At 41.7% G+C, this 19156-nt stretch overlaps 1 protein-coding gene across 1 annotated transcript in view; it reads left to right on the top strand.

Moving 5' to 3' along the window:
- Window positions 1-19156, top strand: part of LOC108894801 (ankyrin-3-like) — a 108675-nt gene that overhangs the window by 73237 nt on the left and 16282 nt on the right. Inside the window, 12 exon segments of the mRNA XM_051066325.1 lie at window positions 194-418; window positions 3933-4087; window positions 5215-5426; window positions 5713-5920; window positions 6111-6207; window positions 6300-6528; window positions 6885-7010; window positions 8193-8315; window positions 8866-8892; window positions 9501-9582; window positions 10844-13818; window positions 13820-18689. Of these exon segments, the coding sequence (XP_050922282.1) occupies window positions 194-418; window positions 3933-4087; window positions 5215-5426; window positions 5713-5920; window positions 6111-6207; window positions 6300-6528; window positions 6885-7010; window positions 8193-8315; window positions 8866-8892; window positions 9501-9582; window positions 10844-13818; window positions 13820-18689 (9329 nt within the window).

Here is a 19156-nt window from a genome sequence, read left to right as displayed (position 1 = left end):
AATAACTATATATTTTATTTCTTATCCCAATCCTTCTCTATGTCCTTCTCTCTCTCCCTCTCTGGATATCTCATTTTCTCCCCACATGCTTCTTTCTTTCACTGTGCCTTTGCACTCTCTGTTTCTCTCTCTCCATCTCCTATCACTCCTTGTCTCTTCCTCCTCTCCTCCTTTTTCTTCCTTTTTTGCTCAGGTTCCTCGTCAGCTTCATGGTTGACGCCAGGGGCGGCTCCATGAGAGGAAGTCGTCACAATGGCATGCGCATCATCATCCCACCACGAAAATGCACAGCACCCACCAGGATCACCTGTCGACTGGTCAAGAGGCACAAACTAGCATCGCCTCCTCCGATGGTGGAAGGAGAAGGCCTAGCAAGCCGACTGGTTGAGGTCGGTCCGGCAGGAGCTCAGTTCCTCGGGTAAGACTTTTTACAGCATTTTTTTAAGCTCACCAATGTTGTTGTTGCTGTTTGCTTAATTGCTTATTCTTTTGCACTTGAGTTCAGTGACTTGACATCTCCCTCCTTCTGCTTCTTGCCATCGTCATTTCCAACCATCTGCGTTTATATTTGAAAGTGTGAATGTGTGTATGTGCATGTTGAGGTGGAATACCTGCAGTTTAATTTGCAGTTTAAGTGTAATTGTTACAGTGTGCTCACCCTCAAGCAAGTTGTCCAGCTGTGTTTCCCTTTGACAAAGTAAAGGCAACATAACTATTTGATGTAAACTGTGTAGAAATGTAAAAAAAAGAAAGTAAATATGTGATCATGATTTGTTATACATTCTACTTCATGTTGGAAAGTGTTAAGAACAAAAGAAACTGAAGTGAATCGAAAGTCTTTGATTAGCTGTATATATTATAATTGAAATACAGCAAAACACATTCAAACATGTTTGATGAAGATATTTCCAAACTTGCTCTGAAAATACTTGTTACATTAGAGTCTTTACATTTACATAAAAGGAGCTATTTGTAAGTTTTGCTATTGCTACATAGCCAACATTAGCATTAGCACCTGTTCACTTACCAGTCTAGAAGAAACTTTGCAAGTTAAGCTTCAAACATCATTCCTTCACTCAAGACCTGTCTCCAGCAGTGGAAAACAATGCCATTGTTTTGCCTCTGGTTCTATTCGCATCTTTTATTCAACTGAAGTTATCATGTTAACCTGCTAGTCCATCTTGTCACTTTCCGATAGCGACTCACGTCCGGACTGCCCTGGTATCTCTTGTACTTTAAACACGGTTGTTGAAGCTCTTGGCAAGAGACCATCACCACCCACTCCTGCCAGGAAACTGGCAAGAAATTATCGTAATTAATAACATGGGGGCTGAGAACCAAAGTAGACAACAATATATTGCCTATACCGTGGTTGCTTGCTATTAAAAAGCCACATGTAATGAAAGTGGCTATTTTGTGCTGTTACTAAAAATAAATCCACTCCTGCCAGTCAATCAGAATCAGGAATTCTCAGTTGCCATGGTGTGATAACACCTACCTCTACCTCTGTATACGTGAAAGTTGCCGTTACTGATGTCACTAAAGAGTCCTGGAAAGAAGTCGTAGGAATCATCATATTACTGATTTAAAACAGGAAGTCGGTGGTGTGTGCTTTTACTGACTTTGTGAGTGTGTGTTTTGTGTATATGTGTGTTTCATTATTTTTGCGGACACAGTAAACTACATCTTCCCAGAAAGCTGCCAGCCCTTAATGAAGGCGAGAGCCTGGTTAGTCCAGTGCTACAGCTGGGACCCAGAGGAACTAGATTTGTTGGGTAGGAACCAAACATAGCATTCCCCCACCTCCCCTCCTGCTCCTCTCCCTCTTGTACCTCCCACCTCCTCCAAGGAAACGACATGACTGAGGCTGATTCATGCTGATGGATGTGATTATTTTACCCATCTCTGTTGACTTTGAGTTTTGTTAGGATATAGCATTAATATTATATGATTGGCATGTAGTTTTGGGAAGAAATCAATGACATATTGATGATTCTCACATGCTTTCTGATCATTTTGAAGGGAGGACAACTAACAATAAGTCTGGGAATATGCTTATTTGTATCTAAAATTAGCTGGAGGATGGGTCCACCACAGCAAAGTGGATTTATTTTAGCCTCAGGGAGAGACATAGAATATAGATTTTATATTTGAGATTGTAAAATTCTTCCTAAAACTACAAAGTATAGCTTTAAATCCATTACAGTTACTTTCCAGCCACTTTCATTTAGAGACCATTGTATGTTTTATTTCAGAGGCTTTCAGTGGGCTTCTGATGTCACTGAAAGTAAAGGTTTTGATTGGCTGTGTGGACTGGACTGCGCTTGTTGGGCATGAGCCTTTTCCTCCTCAAGCCAAGCATCATCCTGCTTCCCATGACTGCTGTTCACCTTTAAGATCAGTTTTATGTCATCCCACAGTATTTTTTGTGTAATTAATTTCCAGAGCCATTGGTGTATGGTATGTTACATTCACTTACACAGGGTAGACCTCAGGGTTTCATGGCAGGTTGGACAGGTGTTTATACAATGTCACATACAATTTAAAAACTGAAACTGTCGCCAAAATAGTGGACTAATTATGTTTTGTTAACTTCATGGAATTTTGATTAAATTTGGTTTGATTTGTGTCGTGTTGTCAAGCGCTACTGCCATTATTGTTTGGGTTTTTAATGGTTGCCAGTGAAGGTAGACTTTGTGAATGTAGAAATTATTCAGTTCTATCCAGGATTTCTTGCATTGTAATCAGAGGAAAGGCATCCTTTAACAAAAATCTAAAACACATGGAATTGTAAAAGTGGAATTTCAGCCACAAAATGTTAAGAGTTGGCAAGAGATGTGGGATTGTGTCTCATTGTCTGCTTCATGTAGGCAGATCACTTGGTCTTTAGCAGTTCCTGGTCATTCCTTCATTGCTCAAATTTAATTTATGAAAGTAAAAACTGATGTCATCTAGCAGAGGCTTTGGGGTATGTTTTTCTTCTATTGGTGGTGTCTCAGAGGTGTTATGCAATCAGCAGCAGCATGCGAACAAGCTGTATTGAAAAAGTTTTGTCATGCTCAATGTGCTACTGTTTCCATTTAAATATATGTTTTGTCAGGGCTGAACATGCCCCTGATCTGTATCCAAGAGAACACCTTTGGGATGTGGGATGTGTGGCCTTATTTGTTCAGTGTGTGGTGTTCCTGATAAAGTTCTCAGTGAGAGTGAGAGATTACTGTTTATACAAACATTTACAGGTGAGGTACAGAAAATAGTACACTTTGTGTTCATATAGGAACCCATCACTCATCACGCAAGTCTCTTTTTTTAAGTGTCTTTTTTTTAGAGCATTTCCCAAAGTGATGATCAACGAATATAGTTCCTCTGATACCTCCACAGTCTGCATTTTATTCTGTTCTATTCTACTCTGAGCGACCCCAACAACAAACAGTCCTCAGGCTAGAGTATGTTCATCCTTCTCTCTTGTGTTGCTATCATGCCTTGTTTAAGTAAGAGCTGTGCAGCTTTCTCCTCTCACTCAGTCCATTTCATTCGTCTTGTCACGTCATGCCAGGCCATGACATGCACTCCCATCAAACTGCAGCACTGCCACAGCTTTCATTATGAAGCAACACTGTCACCTGCAGAACCACAGTTCATTCACACCCTGCATCCGTCAATGTTCTTGATAAACATTTGTCTTTATTTGTAGAATTTAAGAACAGAATTAATGCCACTTTTATTTCATTATCTCAGATTTAAATTTGCATTAGTCAACCTCTTGTTGGACTATTCATTTTCACAAAATTCCCACAACCATTGCTTTGAGGAAGAACTAAACTGTTCTCTTACCTGCTCAGGTCAGATTCTTAACACACAAGGTTAAGTAGAACTATTTTGTTTTGGTTTACATGTTACTAACCATATCTCCATAACGTGTACCTCACCAGGCCTGTGATAGTGGAGATCCCTCATTTTGGCTCAATGCGGGGCCAGGAGAGAGAGCTGATCCTGCTGCGCAGTGAGAATGGAGAAAACTGGAAGGAGCATCTGTACGACTGTAAGACTGATGACCTCAATCAGCTCCTGAATGGGATGGATGAAGGTAAAGACTGTTTTTCTCTGCCCAATTATTCGGTCAAAATCTTGTCTTATAGTGGCAGATATTGAAAGGCTTGTCATCCTGGGACTTACAGTGTTGTTAAAAGTTCCTATGTGTAGGATTTTTTGTGATTTATAATCTTTCAAATTATTCTAATGGCGTAAGTTTTGATTTGTAGAGAAAACAGGTACATACTGTATTGTCTTCAGCCCTTCATTCTCATTGTACCAATAACTGATGCACCACCAACAGTGTCTTAACAGATATTTCACTCTTGTAAAATTCTGCTACATTTAGATGTATATATTAATATGAGCAAATAATTGCACAGTGTCTGATGTTATAGTTACCATAGCAAACCATTAGAGTTTAGTGTTCATTCTCCTTTTTTATTGTTTTTAGGCCCAGTATTTCACAATTAATAATACCAATTCATAGAGCATGTTTGCATGTTTTTAATGTTATGCTAGTGTAAGACAATGAATTAATTAAAGATTATAAAGATACCTGTAATACATCATTGCTAAAAGTAATGTGGTGGTAGGACTACAACCTGATCTGTAACTCTGGGTTCAGAAAACATTTGATTGGTGTGATTTATTATTCATAATATAGCTGCACCTATATGGGCACCTGTGTTTCCAGAAGTAAAAGTCCCATTCATTTCTCCCATAAAAGATGTAATATTGTTAACAGTTGGAGCACTTCTATGGTTTGGACTGGGATGAAACTCTCCCGGTTCAATCATCAGTCCAAAAAATTAACACCTGCATTACAAAATATCTGGTCCTTTTGTAAAAAGTCAAAGGTATAAGCTTGTGTACATAAAAGTTTAAAAGGGAGAAGTTAAACATACCTCCCAAAGTGCATTTTGGCAAGAAATCCTCTACTCACCAAGCTTAAAATTCTGTTACGTGAGCCGCTGACGGTGGGTGAAAGCTAAAGATAATGGTGTTGAGAAAACTTAAAACACAATATGCGGCTTAAATCAGTTCACTTTTAAATTCTAGGTCAGGTTTGAGGGGGTGTAGTTGGTTCTTCAGCTTTGTAAAAGTCACCGCACCCCACTGGTGTTGAGTAACATTTGAGATGTTGAAGAAAACTTTATAATGTATTTTCTTCCGCTGAAGAACTGGACAGTCCTGAGGAGCTGGAAAGGAAGAGGATCTGCCGAATCATCACCAAGGACTTCCCACAGTACTTTGCTGTAGTGTCTCGGATCAGACAAGAGACCAATCAGATGGGACCAGAGGGCGGGACTCTGTGCAGCCGCAGTGTCCCATTGGTTCAGGCCTCCTTTCCTGAGGGGGCATTAACCAAGAAGATCAAGGTTGGACTGCAGGTGAGTTGAGGGATATAAAGTAACATCTGTTGTTTCCATGTCTATTTAATAATATATATTATATTAAATTATATAATTAGCATTTCTGTCAGTAGTAGTTGGTAGTTGTAGTATCATTAGCATTAATAGCAGTAGTGTAGGCAGTAGTTTCAGTATAGAAGTAGCTATAACACCACAAGCAGTTCTGGACAGTTTGAGTAGAGCACAAACAGCAGTAGTAGTTGTAGTATTGTTAGTAATTAACATAAACACCCATCACTCATTGATGTTGTCTCTTGTTTCCCAGGCCCAGCCAGTACCTGATGAGACTGTGAAGAAAATCCTTGGTAACCGAGCAACCTTCAGTCCCATTGTTACGGTGGAGCCCAGGAGACGGAAGTTCCACAAACCTATCACCATGACAATCCCAGTCCCGCCCCTCTCAGGGGAGGGGCTTACCAATGGCTACAAAGGAGACTGTACTCCCTGCCTCCGCCTTCTCTGTAGCATTACAGGTGTGTGTATGAGTCTGTTAGTACACTTCTGCAGACATATTTAAGTTTTAGAGCTTGAGAGTGAGGACATTTTTGGAAAGTGGACCCTTGTGTGGGATATACATTATTTTAGTACAGCCAGTCATATAGCACCAGTCATATAAAGAAAATCTTCATGATGTTTGATGTTACTTGTATGACTGTCTACCAGGTGGCACATCCCCAGCACAGTGGGAAGACATCACAGGCACAACTCCTCTCACTTTTGTCAACGACTGTGTCTCCTTCACCACCAATGTTTCTGCTAGGTGAGACTCAATGATAAGCCAATGTTTTTGTCTGTCTGTTCTACTATATCTCTTTGTCTGAACTGTTTTCATTTTATTCATCATTTGTGCAGGTTCTGGTTAGCAGACTGCCACCAGATCCCAGAGACGGTGGGTTTGGCCACACAGCTGTACAGGGAGCTGATCTGTGTGCCCTACATGGCTAAGTTTGTGGTGTTTGCTAAGATGAACGACCCAGTGGAGTCCAGACTGAGGTGTTTCTGTATGACGGACGACAAGGTGGATAAGACTTTGGAGCAGCAGGAGAACTTTGAGGAGGTGGCCAGGAGCAAAGACATAGAGGTAAATACATATTTGTGTGCAGTTTATTATCTGTTCATTATCTATTCCTGTCAAAATGCAAGATTACAGATTAATTTAAATTACTTAATAAATAAAAAGCTTTTCACCAATATATAGTTTTACATTTCTTTTTACAATTAATTTCCAACTAACAGTTTTATTCTATTATTTATTTACTACATTGAGGCAGTTAGATGCAGGTGCATATCTAGCATACAACTCAAATACTGCATTATAGCTGTGCGCTGCACCCAGCCCTCATAATGGATATTTGGAAAAATGCTAATTTTGATTTAAACTTGCATTTTGTTGCTGACTATGATTGTTGTTCTCACCTTGTTAATGCGCTCTCTCAGGTTCTGGAAGGCAGGCCCATCTATGTGGACTGCTACGGAAATTTGGCTCCTCTGACTAAAGCCGGTCAACAGTTAGTTCTTAACTTCTACGCCTTCAAGGAGAACCGTTTGCCCTTCTGTGTCAAGGTACTCCTATATGCACTCTATCATCACCTACAACACCTCCTCCTCTAGGCAGAACATGACATTGGATCTATAAATGTGCATGGCAAAACTTAGTGAAAGCCACTAAAATAACACTTAGGTTGTCATAACAGAGAACAATAAGGGACGTCATGACTGTTTTAGCTTTATTTCCCTTTGCTGCCCTACTCTTCCACAGGGTATGACCTAGTTTTCTTTGTCACTGCTCATGTCATTGATCGACCCATAATCTTCATGTTATCCATAATCAATCCTCTTGCATCATTTGGTGCCCTGCTGTTGTGAAAACTATCTTTGCTGTGTGTGAACTAGACCAGGCTCCAATGCGACTAATTAGGTCTACAGTAGCAGGACACCTTGTGTATAATATGACATAGTTATAGGGTTGTTTGATTACTTTTTATTCAGCCAATGTCACTAGAGGCACTAGTGGCATCTTATGGAAATCAAGCTTTTAGACATACTACATGCTGCACGTTTAATCTTATAGGAGCTAATTCTTTGACCACAGTGCCAACAAATTTCCAACAGCATTAAAATGTGTTAAATATAATTCTCATCAACATCAATGCCACCTGTTGGGGTACCACCAACAAGGGCTTCTATTCCCTACTATGCAGGACCTGAAAATATAACTTCATAACATTTTATAAATGGCAGTATGTAATAGTATGTAATATACAGTCAGACAGTTCACATTAGGGCTTATCAATTAATTTTATGATTCTTTTCTCAATTAGTTGATTAGGCTATGAAATTGTCATTTCAACATGTCTTATTTACTTAAGTCACAAAACCCCAAAATATTCAGTTTACAATGATAGAAAACAAAAAGTAGCGACATTTCTCACTTCAGAAGCTTAATCACATTAGGGCTTATCAATTAATTTTATGATTCTTTTCTCAATTAGTTGATTAGGCTATGAAATTGTCATTTCAACATGTCTTATTTACTTAAGTCACAAAAACCCCAAAATATTCAGTTTACAATGATAGAAAACAAAAAGTAGCGACATTTCTCACTTCAGAAGCTTAATCCAAAGAACCTTTCTTCACTGTCTCTGCTTGAAAAACTACTGAAATTATTAATTGATCGACTAATCACCAGTGACTACCACCTTGTAAAGGAATGAGGTACATAAAGAAGCAATGTTATCTCTACAGGTGAGAGACCCAAGCCAGGAGCCCTGTGGTCGTCTCACCTTCCTTAAAGAGTGTAAGACCACAAAAGGCCTTCCACAGACCGCTGTGTGTAACCTGAACATCACACTTCCTGCAGTGAAAAAGGTAAGGTAGCGTGTACTCACCATTCTCTGTTGTCACCTTCATGACCATACTCATGGTTAGGGTAGTCTCGGCCCCAATAACACTGATGGATGAAAGACAGAGAAAGACTTTGGCCAAACTGCCGCCACTGTGTCTTTTATCTGTTTTAAGCTTCTCTCTGTGTATATCGGTTATCTATGCAGTGGATTCTTGTCATTGGCTGTTTCATTATGTTCCTACCTAACTTTTGATTTGGATGACATGCTTTTGGCTGAGGGCTTTTGTGCAAAAGGCTTCTTTAGATTATTAGGCTGGCTTTTTGTGGCTTGAGTTCATTTGCTGTTTTTGCTACTGAGTGTTGGCGCTTTATACTTTTTCCTTTTTTTCTTGGTGTTTGTTTGTTTGTTTTTGTTTTTTTGTTTATTCATTTTCTGAGTTTGCTAAAGTGGCTTCTCTTCTGAGTTGGAGCTTCTGTCACTCACTCCTTTTTCACACCCTGATGTTTCTTTCCCCCCCTGCTTTCCATGTTATGTTAATCCCCTCCGTTTCTGCAATGCATCTTGGGAACCAGGAAATGGAGTCAGATGCCGAGGATGAGGTAAACCACACCCTCCCCACCATGTGCTGTCCTCTGCGCTAGATCTATAGCGGCCCTGCTCTGCTCATCATAGCCTTATTCTTTCCGCTTCTACAAGGGCAATTAAAGCTTTCCTTGTTCAAAGCGACCTTTAGCTGCTCAGTTTTGCATGATATTTTGTAGATATGAAAAGGTATCTGTCATATGTCCAGTACTTATCCTTTGCGCTCTATAGTATGTGATATAAGTGGCTTTAGAGTCTAGATATTCTTACATTACTTACTTAGTCAAGATTTAACAGTACCTTAAAATTGATTTTTTGTATTATTATGCACTTAGAATTTAGAGTTTGTAGCCTTATCATGATTAACCCAAGCTAATTTGTCTTGCTTGGTAACACCTACTGTAAGCAGCACTATTAGACTGAAGTGCAGTGAATACTCTAAATAGGAGAATTTGCTGCCGTATTATGCAACTCTTGCATATGAGCTTTTCTTATGGTAATAGCAACTGATGCTGGCTATTGGGTTTGTTTTAATTTGACATTATAAGGTCCAAATGTTGCTCATTTGGCAGCACTACACAATGTAGGAACTGATAGGATTTTGTGTTGTTTGCTATTGTTGCAGACTGAAAAGCCAGAGCGACGTCATACCTTTGCATCCCTAGCCTTACGTAAGCGCTACAGCTATCTGGCCGAGCCTGCACTGAGTGAGTTTGACATTTTCACTAACAAACCCTTTGATGAACATAACAATGCCAATTTTCGTGGAGAAGTTAGTTCACAGTATTAACAGTTTTAATTAACCTGTAAAATGCGTGATCAATATGTAGATAGATGTGACTTACTTAATGTAATAAATGCATATTTCTCATCCTACATAACTTGCACTGTCCACATGCTTGTTTACAACATGGTACATACTTTTGCATGGGTCAATGAGTGGTTTTAAGTTTTTGTGCTGTGCTTGCCCACGTTGTGAGTTGTACTTCTTCTGGGTTTGTTTCCACTGCTGAGTTTTAGAAATCAAAATGCAACAACATCAAAATTTTTCTTTGACTTACCAACACAATGTTAATACACATTTTGGAAGGAGGTCAAAGTAAAATTTTATTTGTTTTTCATTTGTTCCTTCTGAGTTTAAAGCTCTTTTTGGCTTTGTGATGATGTAGCAGCTTTTTGTGGGACAAAATTGCATGTTAGGAGGTCTTGAGTTTGGCTTTCTTTCAGGTGCGTCTTTTCAGTTTGTCACACTTTTGGCTTATCACCAATTCTTATCGATCGTGCATGACAAAATGGGCCAAAACTTTAGTCTTGGAAAACACATTTTGTCATATTTTGTTTGTTGTGAAATAAACGGAAAATGGAAACCTCTGCAGCCCTTGGCTCTATTGTATTGTAGTGTCCAAATTGTATTTGGGAAATCTGTCATTATTTAATTTTTGGAACCAAACAGATAAAAGGCACTTTCAAAAGCGGATTGAAATTAGAGCCAGAATCCATACCAATATTTTAGAACATCTGAAGTCCAAAGAGAGAAGTTGTTTTTGTTACTCCTGGTGCATTTGTCTTGCCATTTTTCTGTTGTCAGTTGTTAGTCTATACCATTGTCTCTGGGATTTTACTTTGCTGCTGAATGTGCTTCGTTCAGTTTATTCATTGTCTTGTTGTTGCTGTTGTTGTTCTTTGAGCCATCTTCTAATCCAGAATCACACGGGAACACAACTGTTTGTTTTTGTCCATCTTCAGTCGATGTCTTATCTCAGCACTTCATAAAACTGCTGTTATTCCTTCCTTAATACCAGGACTGCGTCACTGACCAACTCTTCCTCCTCTGATCTCTTCTTCTTTCACATTTTTTTCTTTCATTCCCTTCCCCAACATAATTTTCTGTTACCTTTACTATTCCACATTCTTTTCATTATTTTTTCCATTCTTTCTTCACCATTATTTCTACAAATTCATCTGAAGAAACAGCAGTTGAGCGAAGCACAACAGCAAGAACACTGCCTGCTGGTTACCCTCACAAACCTATCTTTCCAACCAGACCTTACCCACCATGGTCGACTGCTCCTATTACCGTCCCTGGCCAAACAAGGCCCATCGGAGTGGGGGGTTCCCTCGCCTCTGCCGATTCACCGGCAGGCTCACCAGCTGCTTCTCCATTGAAATCTACCTGGCCCCTCTCCTCCCCATCACCTGCATGCCCTGCAGCTATCAAAGCCACCCTGGGAGCTCCACCACCAGCACCTACCCTATCTTCCCCAGTTAAATCAGTTAGTGACATAGTGTCTTCATCTCCCATCAGGTCTTACAGGACTATGCCTTCACCCATTAAAACCGTTGTCCAGCAGGGTCAATACCCTGTCCAGGGGTCTGCCAGCCTTGTATCTTCTGGAAGCCCATGTAAACCTGCCACAGACCCAGCATCTATTAAGAACCTTGCTTCAGCATACACGTCAAGGACTTCCCCACTTCACTCAGTACCCAATGGTTCTGTGCCAGAGAGGTCATCAGCTCCTATAACTGCTCCAGCTTCGCCTAAGACACCTTACATGTACAATGCTAATTTGCCTTTTATAACTGCCCTTGGGTCCACAGTTGTAACAGAGGGAGCACCTAATGTTCCTTCTGTTAAAAGCATCTCCAGCCTGTCCTCTTTGAAAACCTCTGTAGATTCAACACTCTCATCCCGGGGAGGGAGATCATCCCTCTCATCTCTCTCCTCAACTGGGCAGACAACCATTCCTTCTTCAGAATTGTCCATGATGAACGGATCAGTCTCACCTGTTAAATATCCATCCTCCTCCTCCACGCCATCCTCCCCTTCTTCTCGCCTTCTCTCTGAGAGGAGTAGCAGCCTTCAGGAGAGGATCCAGGCCACCACCCAGGCAGCAACCTCTGGTGTCAGTGCAGCCATAAATGAGGCCATAGACTCATGTTCTGTCTCAGGCTATGGCACTCTTAAATCACTGTCCTCCTCACGTAGATCTGCAGCAGCAAGCTCTGCTTATGGTTCTCTTAGATCTGTAGCTGCTTCCTCCAGCACGGCAGTGTCATCTAATACTGTGACTGTACCTGTGTACTCATTAGTCAATGTTATCCCAGAGGCTCCTGTCAAACCAGGGCCAGGGTCTCTCAAAATGGCACTGCCTGATTCCCCTCGTGCCTCATCCTCATCGTCTTCCTCTTTGTCTTCCTGTGTTACTGCTTCAAAAATTAAGTCCCAGTTGAAATCCCCCCCATTTATCACACCGCCTATCATCCACCCAACGTCAGCCTCCAACCAGGAGATACTAAAAGATGTAGCAGACATGAAAGAGGATCTGATGAGAATGTCAGCTATCCTACAAACAGATACACAGACAGCAGCCAAAACTGTCCAAACATCACATACTGGCACTCCCAAAGAGACCAAGTTAGAGGATGAAGAGCCATTTACTCTGGTGGAGAAAGTGAAAGAAGATTTAGTTAAAGTCAGTGAGATATTACAGAAGGATATAATGGGAGAAGGTAAAGCCATTGCAGGTAAAGAGAGAGCCTCAGAGGATGAATGGGAGGAATTTTCTAAAGATGAGATTGAGGAAGCACAAAGAAATGCCCTCTCAGACTATTACCCTCCTTTTGATGAAAACACACTCCTCCTCAAGCACCAGTCCATGTCAAGCAAAGACTTAGATTTGGCCAAAGTAGTAGACTTTTTAACAAATGACATTGGTGCTAACTCTCTCTCCAAAATGGCAGAGTTGAAATGTAGGTATGAGGAGGAGGCAAAAAGGGAAGGGGAAGAGAAACAGAAACGTGTTCTCAAACCATCTATGTCAATACAAGAGCACAAACTCAAAATGCCTCCACCAGTCTCAGGCATGATCAGGTCTCCTTCAGAGAAGGACCTAAGCAAACTTGCTGAGTCATATCAGGGGTCAGAGACAATTCTGGAATCACCCGAGGACCTGTCTCATGAGCAGGATAAAAGTCCCCTGTCAGACAGCGGGTTTGAGACCAGGAGTGAAAAGACACCCTCTGCTCCTCAGAGTGCAGAGAGCACAGGACCTAAGCCTTTATTCACAGATTCACCCATCCCTCCCTGCGTAACTGAGACCAGGACTGAAGTGGTCCACATTAGGAGTTATGAGCAGCCTGATGATCCTTGTGAGCCTTTGCTCATGGAGGAGGCTGCATCTGCCCTTCCTTCTATGGAGCCAGATGCAGCTTCAGTAAGTTCCACCCAAACCTTACAGATGAAAATGCCAGAAGAGGACTCCATGATGAACAAAAGCATGTGTCTTAAAGAGGAAACTCATATCACTACTACCACTAGAATGGTCTATCATAAACCCCAACTGACTGATGGCGCAGAGATGATAGAGGAAGCTATGTCAGTCAGAGATATCATGAAAGCTTTCCAGTCAGGCAGGGACCCATCTAAAGAACTGGCAGGCCTTTTTGAGCACAAGGCTAGCCAGGATTCTGTCAAAGGTGATGAGCTGACTCCTAGATTTCTAGACAGAGATGTTAAATCCAAACCCAAAGTTGAAAGGATAATTGAGGTTCATATTGAAAAGGGGCACAGCACAGCAGAGCCAACTGAGGTTATAATCAGGGAAACCAAAAAACACCCTGAGCTTTATGTCTACAAAGGGGACCGCGGAATTAAGGAACTCACTGATTATGATGAGGCCCAACAGGAAGAGGAGGAGCTTACTGCCGAAGAATCTTTGCCCTCCTTTTTGGAAACATCTCGTGTGAACACCCCAGTGTCACAGGAGGAGGACAGTCGCCCAAGCTCTGCTCAACTGATAGCAGATGATTCATATAAAGCCCTGAAATTACTGAGTCAGCACTCCATAGAATACTGTGATGATGAGCTATCAGAGATCAGAGGTGAATCATATAGGTTTGCTGAGAAAATGCTTCTATCAGAGAAACTTGATGTATCATCAGCTGTCTCACTCTGACACAGAGGATTCAGCAATGATGACTGACAAAAACCGTCACCTAATTTCTGAGGACAGTGGTAGCCGTAGCACTGAGAGCATGAGTCAGCAGCAAGGGAGCCCCAAAAGAGAGTTTGTCTCTAAGTCATCAAAAGATGGGTCCCCTAAATCTGGTAAATTCTTGCACAGGGATGAACCATCTCAGTTTGATAAAGTGACAGTGCTCCATTACTCCACAGAGCAGGGCAGCCCCAAGCATGCTGTTTGGATGCGATTTACAGAGGATAAACATGACAGAAGCAGGGATAAGCTCCTTTATGAGGACAGGGTGGATCAAACTGTAAAGGAAGCTGAAGAAAAACTCAGTGAGGTATCACAGTTCTTCCGTGATAAAACAGAGAAGCTCAATGATGAGCTACAATCACCTGAGAAAAAGCCTGTGAGACGAGAGCCAAAGGAACCCAGATCCTGGCCTAGCTCAGCCTGCAGTAGCCCTGAGAAAACACAGCAGAAACCTAAGGCAGAAGAAGAGGTGTTCAGTAAAAGCAAGCTCAGGGAACCTTCAGTTGGTAAAATGTTTGGGAGCAGCACAACAACTGAAAAGAAAAGCTCTAGCTTACCAAGCAGCCCCCAGAAAAGTGTGCTCTCTCATACCAGTGAAGATAAAGTTAGACAACAAACTAAGACCAGTGAGTCTGAACCCTCTTCTCCTGCTCATGTAAAATCAACATCTAAAGTCAGTGCTGTGAGGATGAAGTTTGAATCTGAAGCTCAGAAACAAAGTCAGTCTAGTCCAACCAAAATTCCTCCTCCAGTACAGCCAAAGCCTTCAATAAAGAAATTACAGGAGAGCAAACTTCCCGTTTATCAATTTTGTGCAGGAGGGAAAACGTCAAAAGTATCTGAAACATCAGAGGAAATCTTGAAAAAGGATCTTGAGAAGGACAAATGTGCTTCCACAGACAGCAGTAAACCAGCTCTGATTTCAACATCTAAATCTCCAAAACATGCAGAAGACAAGCTGCCAAACAAAAACATCCCAGAGGCTTCCTTGCAAAGACAAATTAGTGAAACAGAAACTGACAAAGCAACTACTAAAGGGAAAGATATCTATTCCAGTGTAACTCAGGAAATGAAAGAAAGCAATAAAGGTCAGAAAGTTCAGACACCTATCATTCATGACACTTCTAGGCTACTAGAGAAAGCTAGTGATGATAAAAAATACCAACAAACTACTTCCAAAGAAGCAATAGCTGAGCTGCCCAAAAAAGATGAAGAACCACTAAACAAAAATCTCAGAAAGAAGACAGAATCTCAAATTCCTGTAAGAACAGTATCTTCCACTTTAGATAATGACCTCACAAAGAAACAGACAATACCTAAACCCTCACAGATACCTACGCTATCTAAAAGCAAAGTACAGATGAGTCTTGACACAACCCCAGCAAAAACAGATCTAACCTTTGAAATTCTAGATAATGCACCCAAAGATTCCAACTCCAATAATCTTCCCAGCCCTAGAGAAATGCTGGAGAATGTCATTTCCCCTCCAACTGCTACAACAACCAAAGAGAACTTCAAGGGCATCAAAACATTACCTGTTTATGTCAGTGTCCAGGTGGGCAGGCAGGCAGAAAGGGAGGCCAAAGGAGCACTGTACACAGTCAAACAGAAATCAAACTCAGCACTCAGCCCCATAAGCCCAGATGATGACACACTAGAACAGGTGTCTTTCATAGACAGCTCAGGGAAAAGCCCTCTTACACCAGAGACCCCCAGCTCTGAGGAAGTCAGCTATGACCTCACAACCAGGACCACTGACGGCTTTATGGGATTCATGCCAGGGAAACCCAGCCCCATCATGGAGGTATCTGAGGAATCAGAGGAAGATGACCAAGGCAAAGTTGTTTTCTCTTTTAAAGAGGCCCTGCCAGAGAGGAAAAATGATATTGAAACCACCCAGGCAGACCTAGATAATGCTAATAAGCAAGAAACAGAAATGAATGCTAACCAGCCAGAATTAACAATTTTCAGTTTCAGACAGCAAGAAACAACAACCAATGGCAGGTATGATGAAATAACAGTGCAGGAGCATCAAGAGGTCTCAAAAGACAAAGGTATTGCATATATTGAGTTCCCTCCCCCTCCTCCTCTGGACTCAGCTTCAGAGATTTCAGACCCAGAAAGAAAAGGTTCCTGTGCCTCTTCAGAGACTGAGACAGAAATGATGGAGGTGAACCTACAGGAAGAACATGACAAGTATCTGCTAACTGAGCCAATTATACGAATCCAACCCCCTTCTCCGGTGCCTCCTGGGGCAGATGACAGTCAGTCGGATGGTGAAGAGGGAGAAGAAGAGGATGATGAGTCAATCTTCCAACCAATTCCTTGTAAGAAATTCACTTTCAAAGTTCCTGAGGAGGACGAGGAGGAGGAGAGGAAGAAGGAGAAGGAAAAGGCATCTAAATCCAAAAAACATGATAAAAATGGAAACAACAAAGAACTTAATGGTGGGACCAATGGCTCCAGTGGTTCCAATGGTTCTAAAGGTTCTAATGGCAAAGGAGAGGACTATGAATATGAACAAAATGGAAATGACCAGTCGATAACAGACTGTTCAATAGCCACAACAGCTGAATTTTCCCATGACACAGATGCAACAGAGATAGACTCCCTAGATGGGTATGAACTTCAAGATGAGGATGATGGTCTGTGTGAGCAGGCAGATTTACGGCTGTTTGGTCTTCCAGACAGCCGGAGAGACGTCTGGGCAACAGACACATTTAGGTCCTCTGACCGCTCTTTTCCCCAGACCAAACTGGAAGTTATTGAAGAGGAGAAAACCCCAGAGGAATGTCAAAAGGACACTTTCAAAAAAGATACCCCATCAAATGGTGGAAAACCTGATGCTGTTACTAATGATGGGGTTAAATGTCAGGAACAGAAACTCTCAGATAAAGAGGGATTTTCAGACACTTATTTTAGTTATAAGTTAGAGGAGGAGTTTAACTCTCCTTTTAAGACTATTGCCACTAAAGGGTTGGACTTTGACCCCTGGCCCAGTAAAGGTGGAGAAGAAGAAGTTGTTGACATGGGAGGGACACGGGGAAGCAATGGTGAGCCTAAGCCTTTTGGACTAGCAGTGGATGAACAGTCTCAGGCTACAACACCAGACACTACCCCAGCCCGAACACCAACGGACGATAGCACGCCGACAAGCGAGCCAAATCCATTCCCCTTCCATGAAGGGAAGATGTTTGAGATGACACGCAGTGGTGCGATTGACATGAGCAAGAGGGACATGGTGGAGGAGAGGCTCCAGTTTTTTCAAATTGGTGAGCATTACTACTCGGCGGGCAGGTACAATGTCAGGGACTCAGAGGTAAATGCCTCTTTACAACACAGGGATCAGTTTGGTAGTCAGGATCCCACAGATACCTCAACAGTCCCTCAAGTCTCCATTCAGACAACTACTGTCCAGCTAGAAATATCAAATCCAGCTGGCAGTTACAGCACATGCAGAGACTCAACTTACAGCACTGAGCCTAGATTCTCCACTTTTAGAACAGGATTCAAGTTATCATCTGGTAAAACTTCTGATGCTTCAAGTAGCAGTTCTAAATGTAGAACAACAGGCACCTTTGATCATTCTAATGACATAATCTCAGGATCAGTTGTAGATAGTTCTCATTCTGTAACCTCAAACTATACAGATTGTTCTAATTTTAATGCATCAGACATGACTAATTATTATTCAAATCATAGAACTCCTTCAGGTATGAAACAGAGTGACCATTTGGATCGGACCTTAGAAAATCAGATCACTTATTACCAAAGTAGAGATTATTCTTCCGCACCCTCACAACAGATAAGCAATCCCCAAACATGGAGCAGTAATACCAGTAGGAACATCCCTGTCTCACATTACATCCATTCAGATGTTGTTCAGGCTAGCAGTATTGTGTTCAACTTGTTGTCCTCTTCAGGACTGCAGGAAATCAGCAGGATAGAAGCGTCCTTCAACCAGCTAGAGTTGAACAGCAGGGAAAGCACGGCCTGTCCTAATGTAGCAATAACAAACACAGGAGCCAAAGAGGTCAAAGCCAGGATATGCAAGTCTAGGTTACCTGTGAGGGTGCCCAGCCACAAACTATGCAGCCAAAGTCTACCAATTGTGAAAGACAAGGCACAAAAAGGTGTTGATCAATTCCAAGTCAGGAAACATGCAATGCATAAAGTCAGGGAAAGATTAGACCCTTTTGAGAATTTATTTCCTAAATCTAGAATCCCAGTAATGAAAGCCATTAAACACCCCTCTTGTTCTAGGGAGCAGAAGCAGGTTAGAGCCAAATCTACAGTTAGCAATAGAAGCGTTAAGACTACAAGGGGTAATAAACAGCTAGCTAAAAGCAGATCCAGCACGGAACAAAGGTACAGTTTAGTGAAAACCCCAAGTAGAAGTAGCACAAATGAAGCAGGGAGAAAGAACAGTGTAATGATCTCAAAAAACCTAAAAACAAGGTTGGACCAAACCATTCCGAAGGAGACTGACACAAAGTTAGAGGGGAAAACACTGCCCACTGAGGATGAAGAGAGCTGCAGCCTCAGCACTACCAGGAACACTTCCTTGTCAGAACCATCTAGAGCTTCTAGAAGTTCCTGCCCTTCACGCACCTCTACCTCCACCTTCACCTCCACCACCACATCAACACCATCTGCTAGAGATGTGAGAGCTGAGGTTGAGCAAGCCAGCAGTGAGAGGATGAGGAGGAGCAAGTGGAAGAATAGGCGGACACTTGGAGGGAAGGAGCAAGAGCAGAAGGAGGAAGGGAGTCAGGTTGATCAACCAATCACGGCTCATGTCACGGAGAACGAGACTAGTTTGTAAACCCTTTCTAAACACTTGTTCTACTTTATCTTTCTCTATGAGATGCATGTAGCTGTTGTGGGTGCTTTGTGATGTGACGTTGTGAGTGTAGCTGTCACTTCTTCCCGTCATTCTTGTTATCTGTGTCCTGTGCTGTCTTGATTTAGACAAAAGTCATAAAGGCTAAAATACGAAGAGTAGATGACAGAATCAGCAATACTCAAATTTGTCTCTGGATCAAGAGATTTTAGTCATCCTTGATTGATCATTTCATGCTGTCAGATCTGTTGGGAAAATAGCAGTTTGTAAAGTGTAAATAGTTTGACTATATTAATGACCTCAGAACTAATGACCACCTATTGAGAGCTTTACAACAGACCATGGGGATGTCTCTGGTGTACAGAGAAAAGGTACAGGAAATACAATTTATCAGTATCAGTTTGCAAATAAGCACACTCGAGCAGTTAAGAGTGATTATAC

Source organism: Lates calcarifer, linkage group LG23 (genome assembly GCF_001640805.2).
Source record: "Lates calcarifer isolate ASB-BC8 linkage group LG23, TLL_Latcal_v3, whole genome shotgun sequence".
NCBI lineage: Eukaryota > Metazoa > Chordata > Actinopteri > Centropomidae > Lates > Lates calcarifer.
The sequence above is the reverse complement of the archived record's forward strand: the minus strand, read 5'-3'. Positions and strand labels throughout refer to the sequence as shown.